Raw genomic sequence first — 23,438 nt, 5'->3', positions numbered from 1 at the left:
TTCTGTTTTATAGTTTTATGGCTGGTGACAGTTAATGTTTGATCATCATAAGTCCAAAGTCTGACACTTCACACTTCATACCCGAGTGAATCAGTCCTACAGAAACAAACAAAAAGGATCAGACTGAGGCGGGTTATTCTCTCTCAGAGAGACAGAACGAAAACATTGTGAATCCCAATAAGTTTCTCCCTAAACATGAGAAGAAAAGCGGCACATCCACTGTTTCGAAACAGTTTCTAACAACAAGTGCAGGAGAAATCCACCTGAACCGATCCATTTCAATCTATCTGAGTTTTATTTTTATTTCCTCCAGAATTTTCATGCTGCACTTATTTCTTTCTTTGGATCCCTTTCTTCTACCTTCACTCCCGATGGAATTCACTCGGACAGTCTGAATATGATTCGTGAATATGATGAATATGATGTCTGAATATGTTTTGTTAACAGACTCAATGTTCCTGTTACTTTCTACTGTGAAATAAAAACCTGCTGAACCTGCTGGACTATAAGGACACAGGGACAGAGGACGTCATGCTTCAGCTATTCATACTGTGTTTTTGCATAAATTGAGTATTCACAGTATAAATGTTCTTGATTACAGATAAACCACATGGTGCACTGTGTGTGCAACTGCCCCCAGAAGAGAGGAGGCTCTGAGCCTCTCCTCTGATTGGCTGACTGTTTTCTGAGTGATCCAATAAAAATATAGCAGATTTCAGGTAAAGAAACCAAATCCTGCAAGGTTTGGATGGTGGGTCCAGGTGGGCGGGGCTTGGTGACTGCTTTGTTGTGACATCACAAAGTTCCAGAAGTCCTGACGGCTGGTTTTAAGGCTCAGTTTCTGAATACAGGCTGTGTGCATTTCTCTGTGGACTGAGGCTTTGATACTTTCACAGTATTAATTAAGTATTAAAAATGTTGTTTGTCTTTGTGAAAAGAAAATTCTTTTTTCCACTAATTTCTAGCTTTTTAATAAGGAGAGACTCAGCCCCGTTAACAAAAGGCGTCAGGAACAGTATCGTCTCAACAGCACAGAGACTGTTTGTCATTAGAAAACAGTAACACAGAAACCCTCAGCAGGGCTCCACATACCTGCAGCTCTACAGGCCCCATAGCGTCTTCAGGCATGTTATGAGGTCAGCCAGTAAATTAGATGACAGCTGACGCCCCGAGGGAGGTGACAACAAGTCAGACCGGCTCTGCCGCCCCGGATCCATCCTCAGCATCCGGACACACCAGCTTTTCTCTGCAGGTCCAGGAATCTGACGCACACATGGCTTCTGCTTCTCATGTGTTTGAACCGACGACTCAGACGGCGAGAGAAACGACGCGGATCTTGACCTGAAGGATTAACCTGGGTATTAGTGTCATCTTCACAGTGGATTTAAGGGTTTTACTCACCTCTTGGATGAACTGAAGTAACCAGGTTTTCTCTGCTGAGGGATTTCTGGATCAAATGAAATGTTGTATTCTGGATCAGTTTGGGTTTGGGACATGGTGGACCTGACGTGAACAGACCTTTTCCTCCTTTCAGTCGGGGACTGAACACTGAGGTCATGAGACTGAGATGGACTGTGAGTCTCCTGCCGATGATGATGATGATGATGATGGTCTTGCTGAACGGTGAGTTCACTTTCTCTCAGTAGAGTCTGTTTCAGGTCCTAATCTGTCAGAAAGAGATCAGTTACAACACCAGATCAATACCTTGTGAAAGGAGCTGGAGGGATGAACATGATGTCTGAAAGTAAAAACACGATTCAAACACAGGAAACTTTTTAGGGCTGTCACTTTTTATTCCTCCGTGCTGGCGACAGTCAGAGACGGACACATTTTGTTTTCGGGTTGTCCGTCCGTCTGTCTTGACAGAACTTCTTAAAATTAAAATTAGATTTTGGTGATCATAGGTCAAAGGTCACGGTGACCTCAGAAACACTTTTGAGCCATAACTCAAGACTTCACACAAACGGTTTATATTTTATCTGACTCTGGATAAACAGGGATGTGACCTGAAACTAGTCTGAGTGGTGGAGGGATACGACCACGAGGAGGTGACTGTAGTTTAAGTTTGAACGAATTCGACCAAATTCCAACACAACCGATATCGTGTGTTGTTTTAATCGTTGTGTGACAAGCTAATTGATCCAGGAAGTTGAACATAGAGGTGGCCTGCATGAGGTCTGTACTCTGCAGAGACCTGCACCTGCCGGTCCTCATGCACACAGCTCACCAAGTGGAGCGTGGCCTTTGACAGGGTTGTGTCGTCTGAAATCAAACATTATCAATCAAACATCAAACATGTGATTGCAATTAGCCGACTTTCCTTCGCAGTTTTGCTAAAAATAGAAGCGATTTTTTTGGCAAAACATAATTGTGAACGTGTTTTCCACTGAATGATGTTAAAAGCTGTGTTTTCTCCTCTGGCGATATCGTCCCAATTAAACATGGTGACGGATTTCCATCATCTGCTAATCGTTGGGGCAACGAGGGTGTCCGGTGCAGGTAATGACGGAATCAGTTTTTGGATGTCATGTGACTTAAAAGCAGAAAAAGTGTTTCCATTTCAAGTCCCCGAAATATTGCTTTGTGGAATAGTCTGAAAACCCACCTCGTGCGAGGATGCAAACATTTATTTTTTTTGCTACATTTGAAAAGTTTTTTTATTTTTATTTTTTATCTCACGTGTTTCCGTGACTCGTTTTTTAGTTGGCAATTTCAAATCACGCATTAAGCAGGTAAATGGAAACGCTGCTAGTGTGCGCTGGTGTCATGTCCTCCTTCCTCTGCCGCCATATTCACAAGTTTGAAAGTACGTTGGTCCCTCCCCTCCTGCTACGTAGCCAAGGTGGCGACTGTTGATGGTGAGAAGTGTCCATCATTTTACACTCAACTTTTCGGCAGTTTTCAGGACACCGTCTTACTGATGGTGCCCTGCGTGACTAGACTGTCCCATTTCAAAGACTCCTTCAAATGCGTCCTTCTTTTCCTGGACAACGAATGATCTGACGATGGATTCTTTGTGGTCCAACCTCCCCCGAGATTCATTGTGCACCGGTAAATAAAGCAAACAACACTGACAGAGAGCCTGAGGATTACACTGTTAAATATAAGTGTTGGGTTTTTCAGCTCAGTTCACTGTAAAAACCCAAGTGCCTTAAAACCTCAAGTTGCCACCCTGACTATAATCCCTCCCCTCACTGTGTCAGCAGAGGTCTGGATGCTGCCGGCTCCCGGCACAGTCTCCATGGAGTCTGTCAACATGAGACACACACTGAGGTGGCGCCCCCCACAGGCGTCGTGCGGCACTTCAATCCTCTACTCTGTCCAGTTCCAGGGGTGAGTCAGACACATGATTTTAGTTTCATGTCAGGTTGCCACTTATTTCAGTTCATAGGCGCTGGGCTCACTTTTGTTTATTCACTAAGTGGGTTTATGGATGTTTATTCAGTTATATTATACATATATATAGATACAATCTGCAATGCAAATCAAAGATAATGATTTCCTCTGAAAGTGGGAATCACTGCCTCATGTCTGTGTGTTCAGATTTGTCATGATTCAGATTGCAGCAATCAGGTGGTTAAGAGTTTTAAAGTAACCTACTTTAAAGCTGCTGCTACTTGTGTTTGATGAGCAGCACAACTACAACAATTAATAACGAATGGTACAAAAAGCCCAAATCAGCTTTTACCTGAAGGTTGCCCAATCTGGCAACAATGCTGCTGATCAATGATCAAACTTTTTGCTGATGGACCAACTAATTAATCATCTCATTGTTTTGGCCACAGTGTATTTGCAGTAGTAACAACATAGTGTGAAAGGTTTACTCAGGTAAAGTATGTGAAACACGTAGCTGAGACCAGCAGGTTCTACTTGATCATTGTGCACAATTAAATTCTGATCTACTTACAGGCATTAATGTCACACCTGCTGAAATAAACTCTAATCGGCAGGTGTGTCTGCTCTGACGCTGTGATGACATATCAACACTCACACTCACAGTTTCTACCTTCAGTCTGTGTCATGTCAGCTGTCAATCACACACAGTATTAGTTCATTCTCAGGTAAAGGCCCGTGGCTGTTGACAAGTCTTACAACACTTCCCTGTTTTGACGGGAGCAGAGTTCAGCGTATTTAAAAGCTGATATCAGTATTGGTTCCTTTTGAACGTCTCAGCTACTTCTTTAAATCTTATCTTAAATTTCCTCAGTACGTTGAAGCCACCAGATAATGTTGGTTGCAGTTTGGCATGAAATGAGGCCAGAGGCAGGACTTGGTATCTGGCTCTTCACTCTGTGGCGGCCACATGCTGTCAGAACATGACATGAGCAACTGTAACCCAGGAAACTATCATTTTAAATAAAAACACAACAGGAACAGTTCAGGTTAAAACTCTCTGTGATGTTGTGTCTCCTTCTCATTCAGCGAGTTCGAGCTGACGGTCCAGAACGGCAGCTGGGTGGACGCTCATGAGTGCCAGCGGATTCGTCACACTCACTGCGACCTGACCTCTGACCTGGGCTCCGACTCGGACTACAACCTCCAGGTCAGAGCGCAGTGCGGGTCGGAGCTCTCGGCCTGGACCGAACTCAGCCGACCCTTCAACCGCAGAGACAGTAAGACGGCGACAGGGCAGGTTTTACAGAGACACAGCAAATGATTTCACTTCCTCACATGTGAAATCAAATATTAGACAAATTAAAAACTTGTTCAAAGAATGCAGATATTTTTGACTGGTGAATTTTTGCTCTGTTTATGCTGCCTTGTTAGAATCACTTCATATTCACGCCACATATTGTTATTCTCAGAATTAGTGAAGCTGCTCAGAGGCGCCATCTCTTGGTTTGTCAGTTGTACCAAACATGTTCTAGTAACGGACATTCACACATTGTGGCTGCAGGGACTCGAGCTGCTGCCCCTCTGCTCTCAGTTCTGCCCCTGAACCAAATGTATAAATGTATATGATCAGATTATTGTTATAATTAATAATACAGCGATCTTATTATTACACCAAATGATCACTTCTACAACTAGTGATGGGGTAAATGAGGCGTAGTGAAGCACTGAAGCACCATGAAGGATTTCACTGTGGGGAAATGGCGACATCTGCAGGCCAAAATCTGGTACTGCGTTTGCATGGGCGGATGAAATCTGAGACCACGATTAAACTGTCAGGCTGAAAACTGATGACTCATTTTAAAATCACTGTATTCAGTCCCCCCCCCCCTCATAGATTCTGACATTATAAACTAGAATTACTATTTACTATTTGTGTGAAATCTTGTCATAATTGCTGTGTGAAGTATCAAGTAATGGCTAAAAAACTCACACTGACCTTTGACCTTTGTCCACCATAGTCTAGTCTAGTCTAGGAATAAATGAGTGAGAGTGTGAATCTTATGTGCAGCGGTGCTGACGGTGCCAGAGATGAATGTGTCGACAGTGGGCGGCGCCCTGCAAGTGTCGTTTGACAAACTTCCTCACACGGCCGTCGTCAATGTGACGGTGTGGAAAAAAGGCGACGAGCTGCAGGTCAGAGTTCCCCTCAGCTCTTTATTCCCTTCTTCTTCTCTTCTTGCCTTTGTTCCATTTCTCCTTGTTTCTACTTCTACTCTTTCGTTTCCTTTCTTCTTTTCTCTTTCCTTCTTTCTGTCTTTCATCCTTTATCTGTTCTTACCTTCTTCCATCTATGCTTGTATTTTCTCATGCTCTTCTCTCTCCCTCTCCTCAGGCTGTTGTCTACAGGATGCCAGCTGAGCAGAAAATGCTGCATGTCGCCGCCCTGCAGGAGGGAGTCGTGTACTGCGTCAGAGCTCAGACCATCCTGCAACCGCAGCTCCAGAGCCGCAGCACCGACCCCCACTGTCTGTCCCTCACAGGTACAGGTGTACATGCAAACTCACACACGCATGTTCTTACTTGAGACAACTTCTGCTGACATGTGTCCTCATGTCCTTACATTTCCTGTTCCTACTTTGCTAAACTATTCTAACTTTCAAACATTTCCAAATTCCAAACTCACTTTTTCAAAATGTCTTTACTTTACAAAAATGTTATTTTATAAAATGACTTCATATAGAATTAAATTCCAAAAATATCTATAATAATTACTATTTTTACTTTTCTTAAAATGTTCCCGTTTTCAAAAATAATCTCATTTTCCAAAAGTGCGTTTATAAAAGTTTCTGCACATTCCATGTTTTTCCTTTAACTTAACTTTTAAATGTCCCCACTCTCCCAAAATTCCCTAATTTTACAAAAATACCTTTCCAAAAACATCCTCATGATTCATGTTTTTACTTTCTTAAAATGTCTCATTTCAAAAATATTCCCACTTTTCAAGAGCACTGACTGACCTTCAGAAAATGTTTTCACAATCCATATTCTTACCGAAATGTACAACCTCATAGATCTCGAAACCGTTAACACATCTGATGTTTTTTAAACATAAAGATCCAAACTCTCTGTCCTGAGAAATTATCAAACATGTTGAAAAATGTTCACAATGTTAAGGAATAAGTCATAAAAGAAATTCCTGGGCACTCACCTTTAGTGGATCCTCACCAATACTTAACAGGTTCTTCCCTGGTCCATGTCCATGTCCTCCACCTAGTTTGTGCAAATCGGTTCAGTACTTTTGTGTAATCCTGCTGACTGACTGACTGACTGACTGACTGACTGATACAGGTGAAAACATAAAAAACTAAAAAATCTCACAAACCAGTAGAGTGGAGAATCAGCTGCTCTGTCCCCAGGATGAAGCAGTGAACAGGTCTGGATCCCAACCGGATGTAATCAAGGGAAAATGGCCACAAATGACAGTTACTGTCAGAAGATAATTATCACACCTTTCATCTGTACACAGCTGTAAAGTCCAAATGATCCGGTTGGTAAAAACTATCTAACATACCAACAGTGTGCAAACAGAAAGACGGATGTTTTTACTGTTGGCAGGTCCAGACGCTGCGTGGAAGAGGGCGACCACTGTGACCGTGACTGTCATCATCATGGCGGGTGTCCTGTTCGCCGTGTTCTGGTCCATCAGTCACTGTCATCCAGATGCCTGCCAAACATATTTCCATAAAGAGCCACTGCCCGACTCGCTGGTCAGTTCCATCTCTGATAAATACATGAAGAAATACTAGATCAGCATCAGAAAGGCGTGTTGCCTCTGTAGAAATAAACTTACTGGTTACTGAAATATTCAGTGTGTATAAAACACTTCATAGGAACATACGCAAAAGCTGCTTTGTTCAAAAAAGTTATTTTATATTAAAAATGCCAAATTCATCACAATTACAATAATAATCAGCACAATTATGTTTTTCTAATTCAAAGACCTACTTCAGCTTTAAGATGTAAAGTGTTGTTTGTCTTCTTTTTGTTGAAGTGATTTGTAATGGAAAAATTTAAGATGTGGAAATAAGACATTTAATATTCTTTACGCAAATTAATTCAAATTAGACCAAAAATCTGCCAGGACCTGAGATACTTCATCATAATTTGCTCAAGATATTTTCTAAAATAGAAAAAGTGAGTGTTTTATCAATGTGTGCTGAAACGTTCAACTTTGAATGTGAATGAAGAAAGTTTGTGAGGCCGACTGTTCCTTTATCTTTTCTCAGAGGCAAACTGATCTCGACATTCAAATCCAGAAGACTCATCAGGAGGCGGAGCTTTGTGAGCGGATCACTATGGTGCCAAGCGTCGACTCAGAGCGCCAAGGGTCCAAGGCTGACGCGGGACTCATGTCACTTCTGGAAGACCGGAGTAGTGAACTTCCATTCACTGTGGAGTTTGTGGTGTAAAAGTTTCTCCTGCGTGTTACGGGAGTTGGTTGGAGTACGTGCTGCATTCAAGTGCTGTGGGAAAAACTGGAACAAAAGAAGAAACAAAAGGGAAACGGCACAACAGCATGGAGACACAACTGGTCTGCGTTGGAAGGGGGTCAAACCAGGACACAGAGTTTGTGGCCTACAGGAGGTGAAACATGAGGCCCTGATGACGTCTGGTTTAATAGGAAAATATCCAAAAATGACATGTTTGTTTCCAATTGGGTGTATATGACTCTTGTCCACCTCTCTTGTGATTTTACTAGATGCTCTATAAAACAAACTGGTCGCTTTTGAATATGTATTAGTGTCAAATCAATTCACTTCAAGTTTGAGGAGACTGACATTCACCATTTTTCCTTCACATGTCAACATGTGTTTGATTGAGGGAAACAGGGTTAAACACTGACTCTGACACTGTAGGTAACTGTCACAGACAGAAACTAAGACAAGGGCAACACCTGGACAAACACAAACATGACAGAAAGAGGGGAGGAACAGGTGAGATGACAAACAGCGTCTTAAATTATGTTTCATAAAAACATGGAAATCATGTAAGATCATCTACACTTACTTCCTCATTGACAAATCTGGATCAGGCCTTTAGCCCCGCCCACCACCTGCTGGCTCCAGGTGGACAGGTGAAAGAGCAGAGAGCATCAAGATGGTCAGAGGAGGAAACATCAGAGAGACTCAGTCAGACCCAGACTCAGAGGAGGAGTCTGTTGAGACCAGATCCAGAGTCTAGCAGACGGGTCAGAACCGTTAGCACAGTTAGCATCTTTTATTTCTTTATGTTGTTTGTTAGCTTGTAACTGGCAGTGGCTGACACAGTGTTAGCGGTTGTGCTAATGCTAACTCTCTCTTTGTACTGACAAGGTTTCAGGATAATTTAGCCCCGCCCCCCGTCCTCACAAGTTGACAGGACTTGTTCCTTAGGTTTGTGACGTATTAAACCCTGGCTGTCTGAATTGCATTTTTTTCTTTTTTTTTTAATTGAACAAAAATAAGACATAAATAACCAGAAGACAAAACATGTAATACAGATCGAACTTAACACATTAAGTCACACAACAAACCAAATAGTGAACACAAATATAACATTACAAAAATCAATCAGGCTATCAGGCCTGAATAAATTATTAAAGAATAACTGAATAAGAAATAAACCAAAATAAATCAGATTCTGCATTGCATCATAAATTTCAATTATTTGTTTTTCAAAAAAACAAAAACGAAATATAATTATCTCGACACAATTGCAACCAAGCCAATACTTCCTTATCCTTTGCCATTTTTCTAACTGTTTTTGATAACATATTCATTTGTTTATGCAACATATCCTACCAAAATAAAGTGATGTTTAATAAACATTCTAAATTGATTAATATTCAAGAAATCCACATCAGTGAAAGTGGGATGAGAATTTACATCACAGTTCAAGTCATGAGCTCTCACTCAGTTACCGAGGTCATTTAAACTCAACATCTAAATAATCCAAATCAGTACTGTGACAACAGCAAGAATACAACAAGCAGTTTTCACTTCAGTCCGTCTGGAGAGCTGCATCTTTATTGGTCATATTCTGAACTTCATGTTGTACAAAGGGTTAAACTCACAGTATCAAACCACTTCCTGTACTGAGTCAAAGCCTGATGCCCCTCCCTCTTCTTCCTGCTCTCAAACACAGCCAGCTCCACTCTGTTCATGTGTTTCCTTGTTCCCTCCCTTCAGATCTACAGTTTGAAGATGGGTGGAACCAACATGTGGTGAAGTGCGAGAGCTGACAGGCCCCGTTCACTGCAGAGACACATGTTGTTTAGATCAGAGCTCAAACTAGTTTCAGTTCTGAGGAAGTGAAACTCAGACAGTCGTTGTCACCGAGAGCTGAAATGGCGCAGAAAGCAGATCAGCTGGACCGGGAGACCTTCTCTTGTTCCATCTGTCTGGATCTACTGAAGGATCCGGTGACTATTCCCTGTGGACACAGCTACTGCATGAACTGTATTAAAAGCTTCTGGGATGAAGAGGATGAGAAGAGAATCCACAGCTGCCCTCAGTGTAGGCAGACCTTCACACCGAGGCCTGTCCTGGGGAAAAACACCATGTTAGCAGCTTTAGTGGAGCAGCTGAAGAAGACTGGACTCCAAGCTGCTGCTGCTGATCACTGCTATGCTGGACCTGAAGACGTGGCCTGTGATGTCTGCACTGGGAGGAAACTGAAAGCTGTTAAATCCTGTCTGGTTTGTCTGGTCTCTTACTGTGAGAATCACCTGCAGCCTCATTATGAAGCAGCTCCATTAAAGAAACACAAGCTGGTGGAGCCCTCCGAGAAGCTCCAGGAGAACATCTGCTCTCGTCACGATGAGGTGATGAAGATGTTCTGCCGCACCGATCAGCAGTGTATCTGTTATCTCTGCCCTGTGGATGAACATAAAGGCCACGACACAGTCTCAGCTGCAGCAGAAAGGACTGAGAGGCAGAGAGAGCTCCAGCTGAGGCGACAAGAGATCCAGCAGAGAATCCAGGACAGAGAGAAAGATGTGAAGCTGCTTCAACAGGAGGTGGAGGCTCTCAACGGCTCTGCTGATGAAGCAGTGGAGGACAGTGAGAAGATCTTCACTGAGCTGATCCGTCTCATGGAGAAAAGACGCTCTGATGTGAAGCAGCAGATCAGATCCCAGCAGGAAACTGAAGCCGGTCGAGTCAAAGAGCTTCAGGAGAAGCTGCAGCAGGAGATCGCTGAGCTGAAGAGGAAAGACGCTGAGCTGAAGCAGCTCTCACACACAGAGGATCACAACCACTTTCTACACAACTACCCCTCACTGTCACGACTCAGCGACTCTACAGACTCATCCAGCATCAATATCTTTCCTCTGAGATACTTTGAGGAGGTGACAGCAGCTCTGTCACAGCTCAGAGAGAAACTACAGGACGTCCTGACAGAGACATGGACAAACATCTCACTGACAGTGACTGAAGTGGATGTTTTACTGTCACAACCAGAGCCCAGGACCAGAGCTGGATTATTAAAATATTCACAGGAAATCACAGTGGATCCAAACACAGCTTTCACATGGCTGTTATTATCTGAGGGAAACAGAAAAGTTAAATTTACGTTCAAACAACAGTCTTATCCTGATCATCCAGAAAGATTCATTACATATTGTCAGGTCCTGAGTAGAGAGAGTCTGACTGGACGTTGTTACTGGGAGGTGGAGTGGAGAAGAGGAGTTTGTGTAGCAGTCTCATACAAGAATATCAGCAGAGAAGGGAGGGAAAGTTTATTTGGATATAATGACAAATCTTGGGCATTATATTGTGATCAAAACACTTTTTCATTTAGGTTCAACAGCATCAAAACTCCAGTCTCAGGTCCTCAGTCCTCCAGAGTAGGAGTGTACCTGGATCACACAGCAGGTGTTCTGTCCTTCTACAGCGTCTCTGAAACCATGACTCTCCTCCACAGAGTCCAGACCACATTCACTCAGCCTCTCTCTGCTGGACTTCGGCTTTATAATAGAGGAGGCACAGCAGAGTTGTGTAAAGTGAAATAGACAGAAGTGAGTAAAAATGTGTATTTTAGCCTCTCAATGTATTTTGTGTCTTTGTGTTTGTTGCTGAGAGTCATTGTCAGCACTTTGACCTCTTCTCATTTCTTGTGGTGTCGATGTAGGAGTGACTTTAGGCCGATCTGGAGCCATGGAGGATATCACTGCTCATGATGATGTTAGTTTCTCCTGAACTCACATTTCTCCACATGAGAACACAAACTTCTCTGAGCTCTGAGTGTTTGTTGGATGTTTGTGTTGATGTGTTTGTATGTTGTTGTTTGGGTCTGAACAGAGAAATCACCAGACCTTCCTTTATCACAGATGTTTTGTTCTCATTGTGTAAAGACAGAAATCTAGAATTACATTTACATTGATGTGTTTGTCAGAACAAATGTTGTCGTTGTTCAAATCCACTCACAAATAAAGTCTATGAGGTTTTATCAACTAATAATAAATAATAATCAATGAGGAGATGACTGATTACTTTCTTTTCCCTCTCTGAGATTCATGTGAAACAAACTGATTGTGTGGAAGAAGTGAATATGTTCATGAAATCACTGAACAAGAGTCATTGAAAAGACTTTACTGATTCAGTGTGTGAACAAACTGAAGCTTCACGTCATGAATAAAATTGATTTCCTCAACAATCAATCAAATATTTCCTTCCGTCTTCACTCCAGGATCTGACTCAAAGCTGACGGAGAACATGTCAAACTAATATGAGGGCAGCATCAGTTAATGCTCACTTTGCAGATTCATATTAATGATACGAAATATAATCAATAATTAATTATAATGTATTATTACAGGTGAAAAAAGTTTAATCTAAGTCATTAAAATGATTCCCATCTTCACAAGCTGCAACATTAAAGTGTTGTTTACACATTAATACATCAATAATCAGAAACCAGTCATATGATTGAAATGATTCTGAAAGGACTTTTACTTTTGATATTTTACGTGTGTTTTCATGTTAATACTTTTATACTTTATCTTAAAGAAAATGTTGACTGCGGGACTTTTACTTGTATCAGAGTATTTCAACTCTGTGTTTTCATGTCTTTGCCTTAAATAAAGACCTGAGTAAAAAAACATTAACTACTGACAAACATTTCTTATTAGGAAAAGGTTTGAGAGACTCAGAGTAACATTCAGTTTCAATTAGAAACAGCTGAGAGAAGATGGGGTTGATTTCATGAAATCTCCTTGATCAAATAAAAAGCTTAACAACACTTAATACATTTTTTTAACTTATTCAAAGTGATAATATTTTTCACTATCTGCAATTAAATTCTATTAAGTACAAATAAAGTGTTTCATTATTATTATTATTATTATTTTTAAATCATGTTCAGTCTTGTTAGTGAATAAATCAGTAGAATTGACAGTTTCTTTTTTCTGTTCATGACATCAGTCGTTCCACTGTATCTAAAGAACTGGATCACTTCTCAGCTAAAACCATATTTATATCTAAATACAACTGAAGCTTGTCCTGTCTCTAGTTTGATAAATATATTTGTTTGTATCACAATTCTTTGTCTCATCGACAAATAAACAACCAACAGCAAAGAGGTCGACACCTGCATCAGAGGGATCAGTTCTCTGGTCAAATGGTTTTAATGATGCAGTGATTTTCAGAAAGTTTACAGTGATCTCGTCGGCATGACAACCTGGACTATACTGGACTGAGTTTACTGGTTTATTGAGACTGAGGCCCACCCACTGGTGGTAGGATGGCAGCAGGTACAGAGCCTGAGTTTGTAAAATAATAAGAAGCTAACTGAAAGTTAAATTATAAAAATACGTTTGAAGTTTAGATTTGAAAGTCTGAACGGAGTCAGACAGTCTGATATCAGCAGGGAGGTTGTTCCAGAGCAGAGGGACCCGAGAGGAAAGGGCTCTGCAGCCGGCAGACGTCTCTTTAACTCTGGGAACAGACAGGAGCCCAAAATTATCAAGTGCAGAAGCAGCTGATCTGGTTCATCCACGCCCTTCTGGACTCAGAGTTACAACAAACAACTTCCTGATTCAACCATGTGTGTTTAAATCATTCTGGATTTGAACTGTTTCCTAACAAATGTGTCAATATGGTTTGGGTTTTTTTTGTATGTCAGAAAATTATTCTGCAACATTTTTATTTTCTCGTTCAAATTGAGTTTGATTTCTCTCTTCATTCATCTGTTCTGAATCATTAGTAGATAAGATAATAAGATTTAAGGTGATTTCATGAAGACTGTGAGACCGGCTTGTCTGCTGACATGTGGATTGATTTTGACACAGGTTACAGGTTAGCTGACTCATGTTAGCTAGTTTCTAACTTTAGCCTTTAGCTACACGTTAGCTAGTTTGGATAAGACGATGTAAAAACTGACCATTAAGTGAACTGGGTGAATGAAGTGAGGAAACGGTGGTATTGAAGGTCGGAGTGGATGGAGAACGTTTGTCAGTCGTTCTCTGTCCTCCTTGGTGTTTTTCTTCACCAAATCATCTTTGTCCTGGAGGTTTTCTGCCACTTGATTTTTCTCAGATTGGTTTCGTGCACTCACTCAGTGAAGAGGTTTTGTTATTCAAACCTGATTAGAGCAGAAAAGTAGAGAGAACGGATTTTAAATTGTGGAACTGCAATAAATAAAAAAAGGAAAATTCTTAAAAACTTTAGTCCGGTCCTGACGACAAATTTGACACAGTGGTGATGACGGCTCATGTTTCCATCACTGATGTAGTAAAGTAGAGCAGCACATTGTTGTCTCTGCCTTATTATCTTACAGTGTTATTCTCCATGCTACCACCAGATGGCACCAAAGTAAAAACAGAGAACAATAATGAGAAGTGAAACAGAATTACACTTTCAACATATTTAACCTGTAGACATTGTAAAGAAGCTTCAGCCCACTCACTGTTGTCACGGTGACTGACCCACAGCTGCCATAGAAAGGGTCCAACGTCTGCGAGCCGGTCCAGACGGGAACGTTCACATGGCAGAGGTCAGTGTTAGAGGAAGGACCTACAAGCTTCCTGTTTGTGAGCTGATCGTCTTCCCTTCTGTTCTGGAGGAGGACTCTGTACCACTCCCTGACGCTCCTCACAGGAGTCATATGAAAGTCATCACTGAGGTGCAGGTAGGAGGAGGAGCCTGGCTTGATCACAGGTTATATACAGAGTTGAGTTCAGGTGCGAGCACTTTCACCTGCAGCAGAACCCTCCTGGTAACAACTGTTTGTTGGTGTGAGTGTAAAGGTGAGTTTCCTTTCTTCTTGATACCTTGCAGTATTTTCCTTGAAGTGCTGTGAAGTCAGAACGGTGGTAGTTGTTCTACCTATGTTACTCCTGATAACCTCAGATGCTCTTCTCAGTGTGTTGAGTTTAATGTACAGCAGTTAGTTAACACATTGCCGAGCTATCCCTGGAGAATGTGCAGCTTCCCCACTTGAAAGGGATTGGTCCGTCCACATGGCTTTTAACTGGATTTCACTCAGTGATGACATAGTTTTTCCTTTTTCTTCCTTTTATTTTGGAAGGTTCAGCAGTCTCAGTTACATGGTTCCACTCTCTGGTCATTAACTGCCGCTGGGAGAAAAACCTTTACATGAAAAAAGCTGAAAAAGAGAAAACATATACATTAATACTAAATAAATAAGCAACAAACACCATCAGTGCCTTATTTCAAATCATTACATGACTCGTTTCCTCAAATTATTTTAAAATAATTCAGCACAATGTCAGTATTTTAACATTTTAACATGAAGCATTTTAACAAAGCTTCTATAATCAGGTTTATCTATTAATAGATCTGTAGGTTAAAAAACCCTTTTATATTGTGAACATTTAATGTTTTATTATTAATTATTTCACCATGTTTTAAGACTAAGAACAAATGAACCAAAGTGACTTTTAAGGAATATCAACCATTTCTTTTGCAACATTAACAACACATGTTGTAATCAACGTATTCTGTTCATGACATCAGTCGTTCCACTGTATCTAAAGAACTTAATCACTTCTCAGCTAAAACCATATTTATATCTTAAAAACAACTGATGCTTGTCCTGTCTCTAGTTTGATAAATATATTTGTTTGTATCACGACTGTTTGTCTCCTCGACATATGAACAACCAATAGCAAAGAGGTTGACACCTGCATCAGAGGGATCAGTTCTCTACACCCTGACTTGGACTTTGTGCTGTTGTTATCTGTGTGTGGTGAGTCCGCCTGGAGAGCTGCATCTTTATTGGTCATATTCTGAACTTTATGTTGTACAAAGGGTTAAACACACAGTATCAAACCACTTCCTGGACTGAGTCAAAGCCTGATGCCCCTCCCTCTTCTTCCTGCTCTCAAACACAGCCAGCTCCACTCTGTTCATGTGTTTCCTTGTTCCCTCCCTTCAGATCTACAGTTTGAAGATGGGTGGAACCAACATGTGGTGAAGTGCGAGAGCTGACAGGCCCCGTTCACTGCAGAGACACATGTTGTTTAGATCAGAGCTCAAACTAGTTTCAGTTCTGAGGAAGTGAAACTCAGACAGTCGTTGTCACCGAGAGCTGAAATGGCGCAGAAAGCAGATCAGCTGGACCGGGAGACCTTCTCTTGTTCCATCTGTCTGGATCTACTGAAGGATCCGGTGACTATTCCCTGTGGACACAGCTACTGCATGAACTGTATTAAAAGCTTCTGGGATGAAGAGGATGAGAAGAGAATCCACAGCTGCCCTCAGTGTAGGCAGACCTTCACACCGAGGCCTGTCCTGGGGACAAACACCTTGTTAGCAGCTTTAGTGGAGCAGCTGAAGAAGACTGGACTCCAAGCTGCTGCTGCTGATCACTGCGGTGCTGTACCTGAGGACGTGGCCTGTGATGTCTGCACTGGGAGGAAACTGAAAGCTGTTAAATCCTGTCTGGTTTGTCTGGCCTCTTACTGTGAGAATCACCTGCAGCCTCATTATGAAGCAGCTCCATTAAAGAAACACAAGCTGGTGGAGCCCTCCGAGAAGCTCCAGGAGAACATCTGCTCTCGTCACGATGAGGTGATGAAGATGTTCTGCCGCACCGATCAGCAGTGTATCTGTTATCTCTGCTCTGTGGATGAACATAAAGGCCACGACACAGTCTCAGCTGCAGCAGAAAGGACTGAGAGGCAGAGAGAGCTCCAGCTGAGGCGACAAGAGATCCAGCAGAGAATCCAGGACAGACAGAAAGATGTGAAGCTGCTTCAACAGGAGGTGGAGGCTCTCAACGGCTCTGCTGATGAAGCAGTGGAGGACAGCGAGAAGATCTTCACTGAGCTGATCCGTCTCATGGAGAAAAGACGCTCTGATGTGAAGCAGCAGATCAGATCCCAGCAGGAAACTGAAGCCGGTCGAGTCAAAGAGCTTCAGGAGAAGCTGCAGCAGGAGATCGCTGAGCTGAAGAGGAAAGACGCTGAGCTGAAGCAGCTCTCACACACAGAGGATCACAACCACTTTCTACACAACTACCCCTCACTGTCACCACTCAGTGACTCTACAGACTCATCCGGCATCAATGTCCGTCCTCTGAGATACTTTGAGGACGTGACAGCAGCTGTGTCACAGCTCAGAGAGAAACTACAGGACGTCCTGACAGAGACATGGACAAACATCTCACTGACAGTGACTCAAGTGGATGTTTTACTGTCACAACCAGAGCCCAGGACCAGAGCTGACTTCTTAAAATATTCAAAGGAAATCACAGTGGATCCAAACACAGCATATTCATGGCTGTTATTATCTGAGGGAAACAGAAAAGCAACAGTAATGAGGGAAAAACAGCCTTATCCTCGTCATCCAGACAGATTCACTTCACACCCTCAGGTCCTGAGTAGAGAGAGTCTGACTGGACGTTGTTACTGGGAGGTGGAGTGGAGAGAAGGAGTTCGTGTTGCAGTCTCATACAAGAATATCAGCAGAGCAGGGGAGGAAAGTTTATTTGGATATAATGACAAATCTTGGGCATTATATTGTGATCAAAACATCTTTTCATTTAGGTTCAACAGCATCATCACTCCAGTCTCAGGTCCTCGGTCCTCCAGAGTAGGAGTGTACCTGGATCACACAGCAGGTGTTCTGTCCTTCTACAGCGTCTCTGAAACCATGACTCTCCTCCACAGAGTCCAGACCACATTCACTCAGCCTCTCTCTGCTGGACTCAGGCTTTATTATAGAAACGCCACAGCAGAGTTGTGTAAAGTGAAATAGAGAGAAGTGAGTAAAAATGTGTATTTTAGCTCCTCAATGTATTTTGTGTCTTTGTGTTTGTTGCTGAGAGTCATTGTCAGCACTTTATTTTATTAAACCACATGACCATAAAATGTTATTCAATACACATCAATAGTTTATGTGTCAGTAGTAATTATCTATGTCACCTTTGTGTTTTTTCTGAAAATAAAAAGGTTAAGAACACAATCAAAAAGCAAAATTCTGACAGCTCTGTGTAAAAGGCAGCTTATATTGAACAATGTAAACTGATTGCAATTGTATAATTTCTTTAAACATTTATGTATTTACTTAATTCAGAAACAAAATATGCAAAACACATAAAATCTATAACAACTGCAGGATACAAAATAATTTAATTGTAACAGTTACCATGGTATAACAAATACCATCAAATTGCCAGAGTTGAACTGGCTTTAATATTAGAAGTGTTTTGGAAACTGCTTAAATATCATCACTAATAAACACAGAAAACACTTTAGATGAGTGTATAGACTTACATATATATATATATATATATATATATATATTGTACAATATAGAGGACTGTTCACTTACACTTACACGGATCAGCAGAGATTCCCAATGAACAACAGTGAGCTCTCTTTTTATATCATTCAAGAGACCAGTTCTGATAGTAACTCATGATACGAAGGCAGGTGTTGGAACAAACCGTGTTACTACACCCTCCTTATTAGGTGGTGTTGAGTACTGTGGCAGGTGTTTATATTTTGTCTGTCTGGATGTAGTAAAATAAGTAACTCTATGTCTCCACTGTCTTCAGGTTAACTTGAGGGTGCTTGACTCTATAGTAATAGACTATATATTGCAGAACAAAACAGCTGTCAGAAGTATCTATTACTAATAATCAGTGTTGTATGTCTACAAACAGGCAAAGAGCTTCCACTAAAGGAAGAATTAAACCCTTTCGGTGTGACAAAGGTTCTGCTGTCTTGTTCTACAGAGTGAATTGCTTTGAAAACAGAATGAAATCAACTGTGTGCCAACCTAGAAACTATATTGTGAGTATTTTTTAGACTAATCACTTAGTCATTAAAGTGTTTTTTTTATTAGTGTCATGATTTTGATGCAATAACATAATAGCTGGTATAAATCTATACTCTTACGATGCTTCTTCCAATAGTATGCATGTCCAACCACATTTAAGGATGAATATTAATATGCTTACATGTAACAACACCATTTTGGTCTTATTTTTATTTTAAAGTTTTTGCTGTTTTTAGGACCGAGATCTGCATAATATTTTCCTCCCTGGCTTCATGTCTAGTGAGCATCATTTTCTCTTTGTAACTCTCATGCATGATTTCAGATTTTATCATATTAAAACGATTAAGATGCTATTTGTGAAATTGTGAGTCGTCATCTGGTCTATAGCGTGAATGTTGATGCAGAGAAGAAGTGGCAAGCATGCAGGGCTAGAAAATAATTCAATAGCCATTTATTGATTGATTGTATTGTGAAACAATTGTGTCTTTATGATGAAGATGTCAGCAAAGGTTGGCCTGTTAAGTGATAAGCTACACGCTGATGTCAGGAAAAGAGAAAAGACTAAAGGCCGTAGTAAAACTTATTGTTTAATAGTTTAGTCAGAGCTTCTTTATTAAACCACAGGACAATAAAATGTTATTCAACACACATCAATAGATTATGTCTCAGTAGTCATTGTTTATATCACCTTCCTGTTTTCTAAATATAAAAGTTAGGAACACACACAATGAAAAAGGAAAATGCAAACAGTAAAATACATATAATCGAAGCAATTTGGGGAATTCAAGTTATTATCATTAATCATATTGCAAAAAAGAAGCATAAGAATCAGAACCTAAAGAAGTATTAAAATTGAATTAAAATTTTCTGATTTTGTTGATTGTAAAATTGGACAAACGATATGTAAAGTGTATAATTATTTGTTACCATGCAACATTTCAAACAAGTTTATAAAAAGAGAAAGCAAATATGAGCATAAAAATGACTGAAAAAAAGATTACAAGCAATGATGAATACAAAAAATCAATGCATTTCAAAGTGAGTGAATGTATGGAACAATCTTGAGGATGGATTTAAAAGATCTTGCACATCTAATAGATTTAAAAGACTATTTAAAAGTAAGATCATAGATATATAGAAGACACTTATTTGATATCCCATAATCTGATGAATGAAAATTCATGATATGGTATAGTTGACTGTGTCCATGTGTGTGACATGTCTAGCTATGTATATAGTTATGGTCTAGACTGTGTAGTATAAGTTTTAATTAGGTGAAGTGTTGTTGGTGATAATAAAGGGAGGCGTTATAAGCTGAATAATAGCTACTATAGCATCTGGATTCATCATTTCATTATCACTAACAGCACCCTCACGTCAGTCATTTCATTCAAAAATATTGCTTAGCTGCTTAAGAATTGTATAACAAAGTGAAAGAGGCAAAGCTATACATTAAAGGTTCTGGTGAATTTGGCATGCTGTGTGTTAAAGCCTGTCAAATAAAGACATTAAAACAAGCCTTTCCACTTGCATTTGTCATAGGAGTTCTGAGCAGGCAGAAACTTGAGTGCACCGCCTGATCAGCGTTAACACTGCCTCACCTACACCACTCCATCCATGTGGTCACAAACAGGTATGTTCAGAGCCTGGGAACCCCAAAAACTAAATGAAAAGAAATGAGCATGCAACAAAATCATGCTACTGCTGCCACAAAGATAAGACCCTAGGATCCTACCCTTGTTCTTGGCTGATATTGGTCTTTCCCTGGTTGGCACAGGTCTTAATGTATCAGTGATAGCAGTATCAACCCTGTCTTGGCCGTTTCAAAATCTGTCTCCTCCAGGTCTAGTCTCAGTGTCGTCATTGCTGGTAACAGCCTTGTCTTGGTTGTCATTGTTCTATGTCTGTCCTTCATTGAATCACTGGAAGTCAGTTGATGGACTCCTGAGCAGTGTCTCTCCTCTCTCTACTTTAGCCATGTACTCAGCTTTTTGTCTCATGGCTATCAGAGCCTGAACTCGTTGCTTCCAGCCTGGTTTGGCCTCAGATTTCTCTCCCTCGATGAGCATGTCGATGTACTCTGGAGTGGAGAGAGGGTTTGGCTTCAGTGCTATCTCTTTTAGTCTGTTTAGACACTGGGCAGATCTCTTCATGAATGCCACCACCTCAGCCTGCACAGCATTATATTCAGCCTTCAGCTTGTCGATCAGTGCCTGCACAGGCGCCTTAGCCTCTGTGGCTTCAAGGTATTTTTCTTTCAGCTCTTTCACTGTTCTTTTTTCTTTCACTTCCTTGTACTCCCATTTGTACTTCTGATTATGATGTACACTCCAAACACATTTGCCTGGACACTCAGTACAGTATCCATTGGTCATTGCACAACAGCGTATTTTATCTGCATCATTTGAAAAGGCACAATTATCGTGGCAGGTAAAATGACACTGCTGACAGTTGGTCAGGTAAATTCCAGTTCTAGAAATATCAGTCTGAAAAGGTTTTTTGACACTGACTTCGAACTCAAAGTTCTCATTTCTGCTGATCTTTGCCTCGTGCTTTTTAAGTTGTTCAGTTGTCTCTTTTATCTCCTCTAGCTTGGCTAAACCAAGTTTAACCTGCTTCTGCAAATTCTCAACTGAATTCTCAAGCTGCTTTCTTTCTCTGAGGACCTCCTTTGTCAATGTCAAACTTTTGGTCTCTACTTTATTTAAAGCAACAAAAAACCTCTGCATGCTTTTTGTCCCCATGTTCCAAAACATCTGATCAAAGCTTCCATCTTCATCATCTTCCTCACTCATGCTCTCTGCTGCAGATGATCTGTTTTTTGCAAACAATGACGAATTATTGAACTTGAAGTGAACTGGCAGTCCGTCTTTTGTTTTAGGACATGGGACACCTGAAGCCTTGATCGCCTCTAGAACTGGTGGACGTTTGCCATCTGCAAATGTCACCAGAACCCTGATGTTTTCTGCCACATCTTTGCCGAAGATTGAGAGAACTGAATCAAACACATATTTCTGTGTTGGTGTGAGTCGTGCCAAAGAAGCCTGAGCAACGAAACACACAGCGTCAATCTCACTGACTCCAAGCTCAGAGGAGAAGAGATTACGCAGCTGCTCTACGATCATCCTGTCTCTTTCTATGCCTCTTGTATCTCCAAAGCCTGGAGTGTCAACAAGAGTGAGTGAGTAGTCTATCTTAAAGCCCTCCTGATGGTTGATTTTATACGCTGTGACTTCAGAAGTCTGGCTTTCAGCTTGTGACTTCGACTGACCCTCGTCAACTAATTTAAACCGATATGGATCCTCCCATTCAACACCGAGAATGTAATTGATCATCCCACTGATAAGAGTTGATTTGCCAGCACCAGTTGCTCCAAGAACCATTATGGTGCGATTACGTTTAGTGGACTCTTTTCCAAAGCTGAAACGTTTGCACCCCTCCACATTGATTTTTATTTCTTTCAGGGGAATTTTATAAACAGGGAGAGGCCCCGTCTCCAGTTTCAGCTTTTTGCTTTTTTCTTTAACAGCATCAGCAAGCCGTTTACGGCACCTGCTAGTTGCACCTTTTGATTTAAAAGCATTTGCAATGGAATCCATTATGGCGAAGACAAGTAATTTGTGATCACAATATCAAAGTATAAATCAGTTGGTACCAGCTGTCTTCTTGGGAGGTTTATCTGATGAGAAGTGTTTGTGGTCAGAGAAGTTCATCCATCTTGATGTGAGTGTTGCTTCTGTTATTGTGAAGTAAGTTCTCTCTGGTCTGAATCTGTTGAAATATAAAAAATAAAATCACACACACTTGTAGATACCATGACGGTACCACTGAGTTACAGCAACAGCTGAACTGGTGCTGTGTGATAAAATAAACTTTGCCAAGTTAATTTTTCCATATATAATTCGAGGTGATCGCTAGAGGATTTTTACAGTGTAATAGACATACAATGTTCCTGGTTGAATCATCAGTGAAAATGAGACACCACGCTGAAAGTATTCTCTTCATTCATAAAACGTCAACAACTCGTAGTTGACTTCTCTCAGAGACAAGTCATGTCTCAGAGAGCACCACACTGTGAACATTGTCAGATTAAGTCTGATTCAACAATTTGAATCAGTTAATTTTAGAGTTTTGATAAGTTCAGTAGCTATGGTGCAGGGATTATTAAAAAAGAAGCTGTTGGAAATGAATTACTACAAACCTCTGTTGGCTCTTTTCAGCCCCGTTGTCTGGTTAAGAATCCAAGAGCTGTTGTGATTTCAATGCTGCTTGAGAGTTAAATCCTTGTCTCAGAAACTCCTCAAATACAAAAAGAATAACGTGCTTTCAGTACAAAGATATGTTTCTGGATCATTAATCCTAAAACCTCATTTATCTTTATGATCATTATGATCCACATTACCTCATTTATCATTTACCTTCATATGTTAGGAGCTGCAGAGGAACTCGTCACTGTGGGAGTTAAGTGTCCAACGTCTGATGATCCTTGATGTTTATGATTTAATGTAAACAGCAGAAAGTGGCACAAAGTCACATTCCTTCAGTCTAGAAAACAGGGCAGCTGCCTACAGGAAGCCTGAAACATAATAAAAGAACTGATCTTCAAACAAGTCCTCCAGTTATGACCAAAATGTTTGGACTGTTGAAATTAAAGGGTTAAAATGTGTTTAAAATGTTCATTACGGGACGAAAGCACAGTTCATTGATAAGATTCATAAGATAATAAGTTAAACAGACACCCACATATGTTTTTTTTATTTCATAGTGTTGTAAATACTGGTTAAATGCCAGTTTCATTGTACTTCACTTAAAATGCAA

The 23,438-nt window shown here is 40.8% G+C and overlaps 3 protein-coding genes across 3 annotated transcripts; all 3 read left to right on the top strand.

Annotated features, from left to right (window-relative positions):
• Nucleotides 1–1,567: 1,567 nt before the first annotated feature.
• LOC111233287 (interleukin-20 receptor subunit beta-like) lies at nt 1,568–8,395 on the top strand. Its single transcript, XM_022761064.1, has 7 exons — nt 1,568–1,623; nt 3,124–3,333; nt 4,423–4,613; nt 5,405–5,529; nt 5,729–5,876; nt 6,952–7,103; nt 7,623–8,395. Exons 1-7 carry the CDS (start codon nt 1,568–1,570, stop codon nt 7,803–7,805), a joined length of 1,065 nt encoding a protein of 354 aa, XP_022616785.1. The 3' UTR covers nt 7,806–8,395.
• Nucleotides 8,396–9,571: 1,176 nt separating this feature from the next.
• Nucleotides 9,572–12,436, top strand: LOC111233296 (tripartite motif-containing protein 16-like). The gene is made up of 2 exons (XM_022761073.1): nt 9,572–11,392; nt 11,506–12,436. Exon 1 carries the CDS (start codon nt 9,722–9,724, stop codon nt 11,384–11,386), a length of 1,665 nt encoding a protein of 554 aa, XP_022616794.1. The 5' UTR covers nt 9,572–9,721; the 3' UTR covers nt 11,387–11,392; nt 11,506–12,436.
• A 3,272-nt stretch (nt 12,437–15,708) lies between these two features.
• On the top strand, nt 15,709–19,384 carry LOC111233303 (tripartite motif-containing protein 16-like). Its single transcript, XM_022761079.1, has one exon. It carries the CDS (start codon nt 15,930–15,932, stop codon nt 17,592–17,594), a length of 1,665 nt encoding a protein of 554 aa, XP_022616800.1. The 5' UTR covers nt 15,709–15,929; the 3' UTR covers nt 17,595–19,384.
• Nucleotides 19,385–23,438: the final 4,054 nt, after the last annotated feature.

The sequence above is a fragment of the Seriola dumerili genome, unplaced genomic scaffold (genome assembly GCF_002260705.1).
Source record: "Seriola dumerili isolate Sdu_G_001 unplaced genomic scaffold, Sdu_1.0 BDQW01000383.1, whole genome shotgun sequence".
In the NCBI taxonomy this organism is placed as follows: domain Eukaryota; kingdom Metazoa; phylum Chordata; class Actinopteri; order Carangiformes; family Carangidae; genus Seriola; species Seriola dumerili.
The sequence above is the reverse complement of the archived record's forward strand: the minus strand, read 5'-3'. Positions and strand labels throughout refer to the sequence as shown.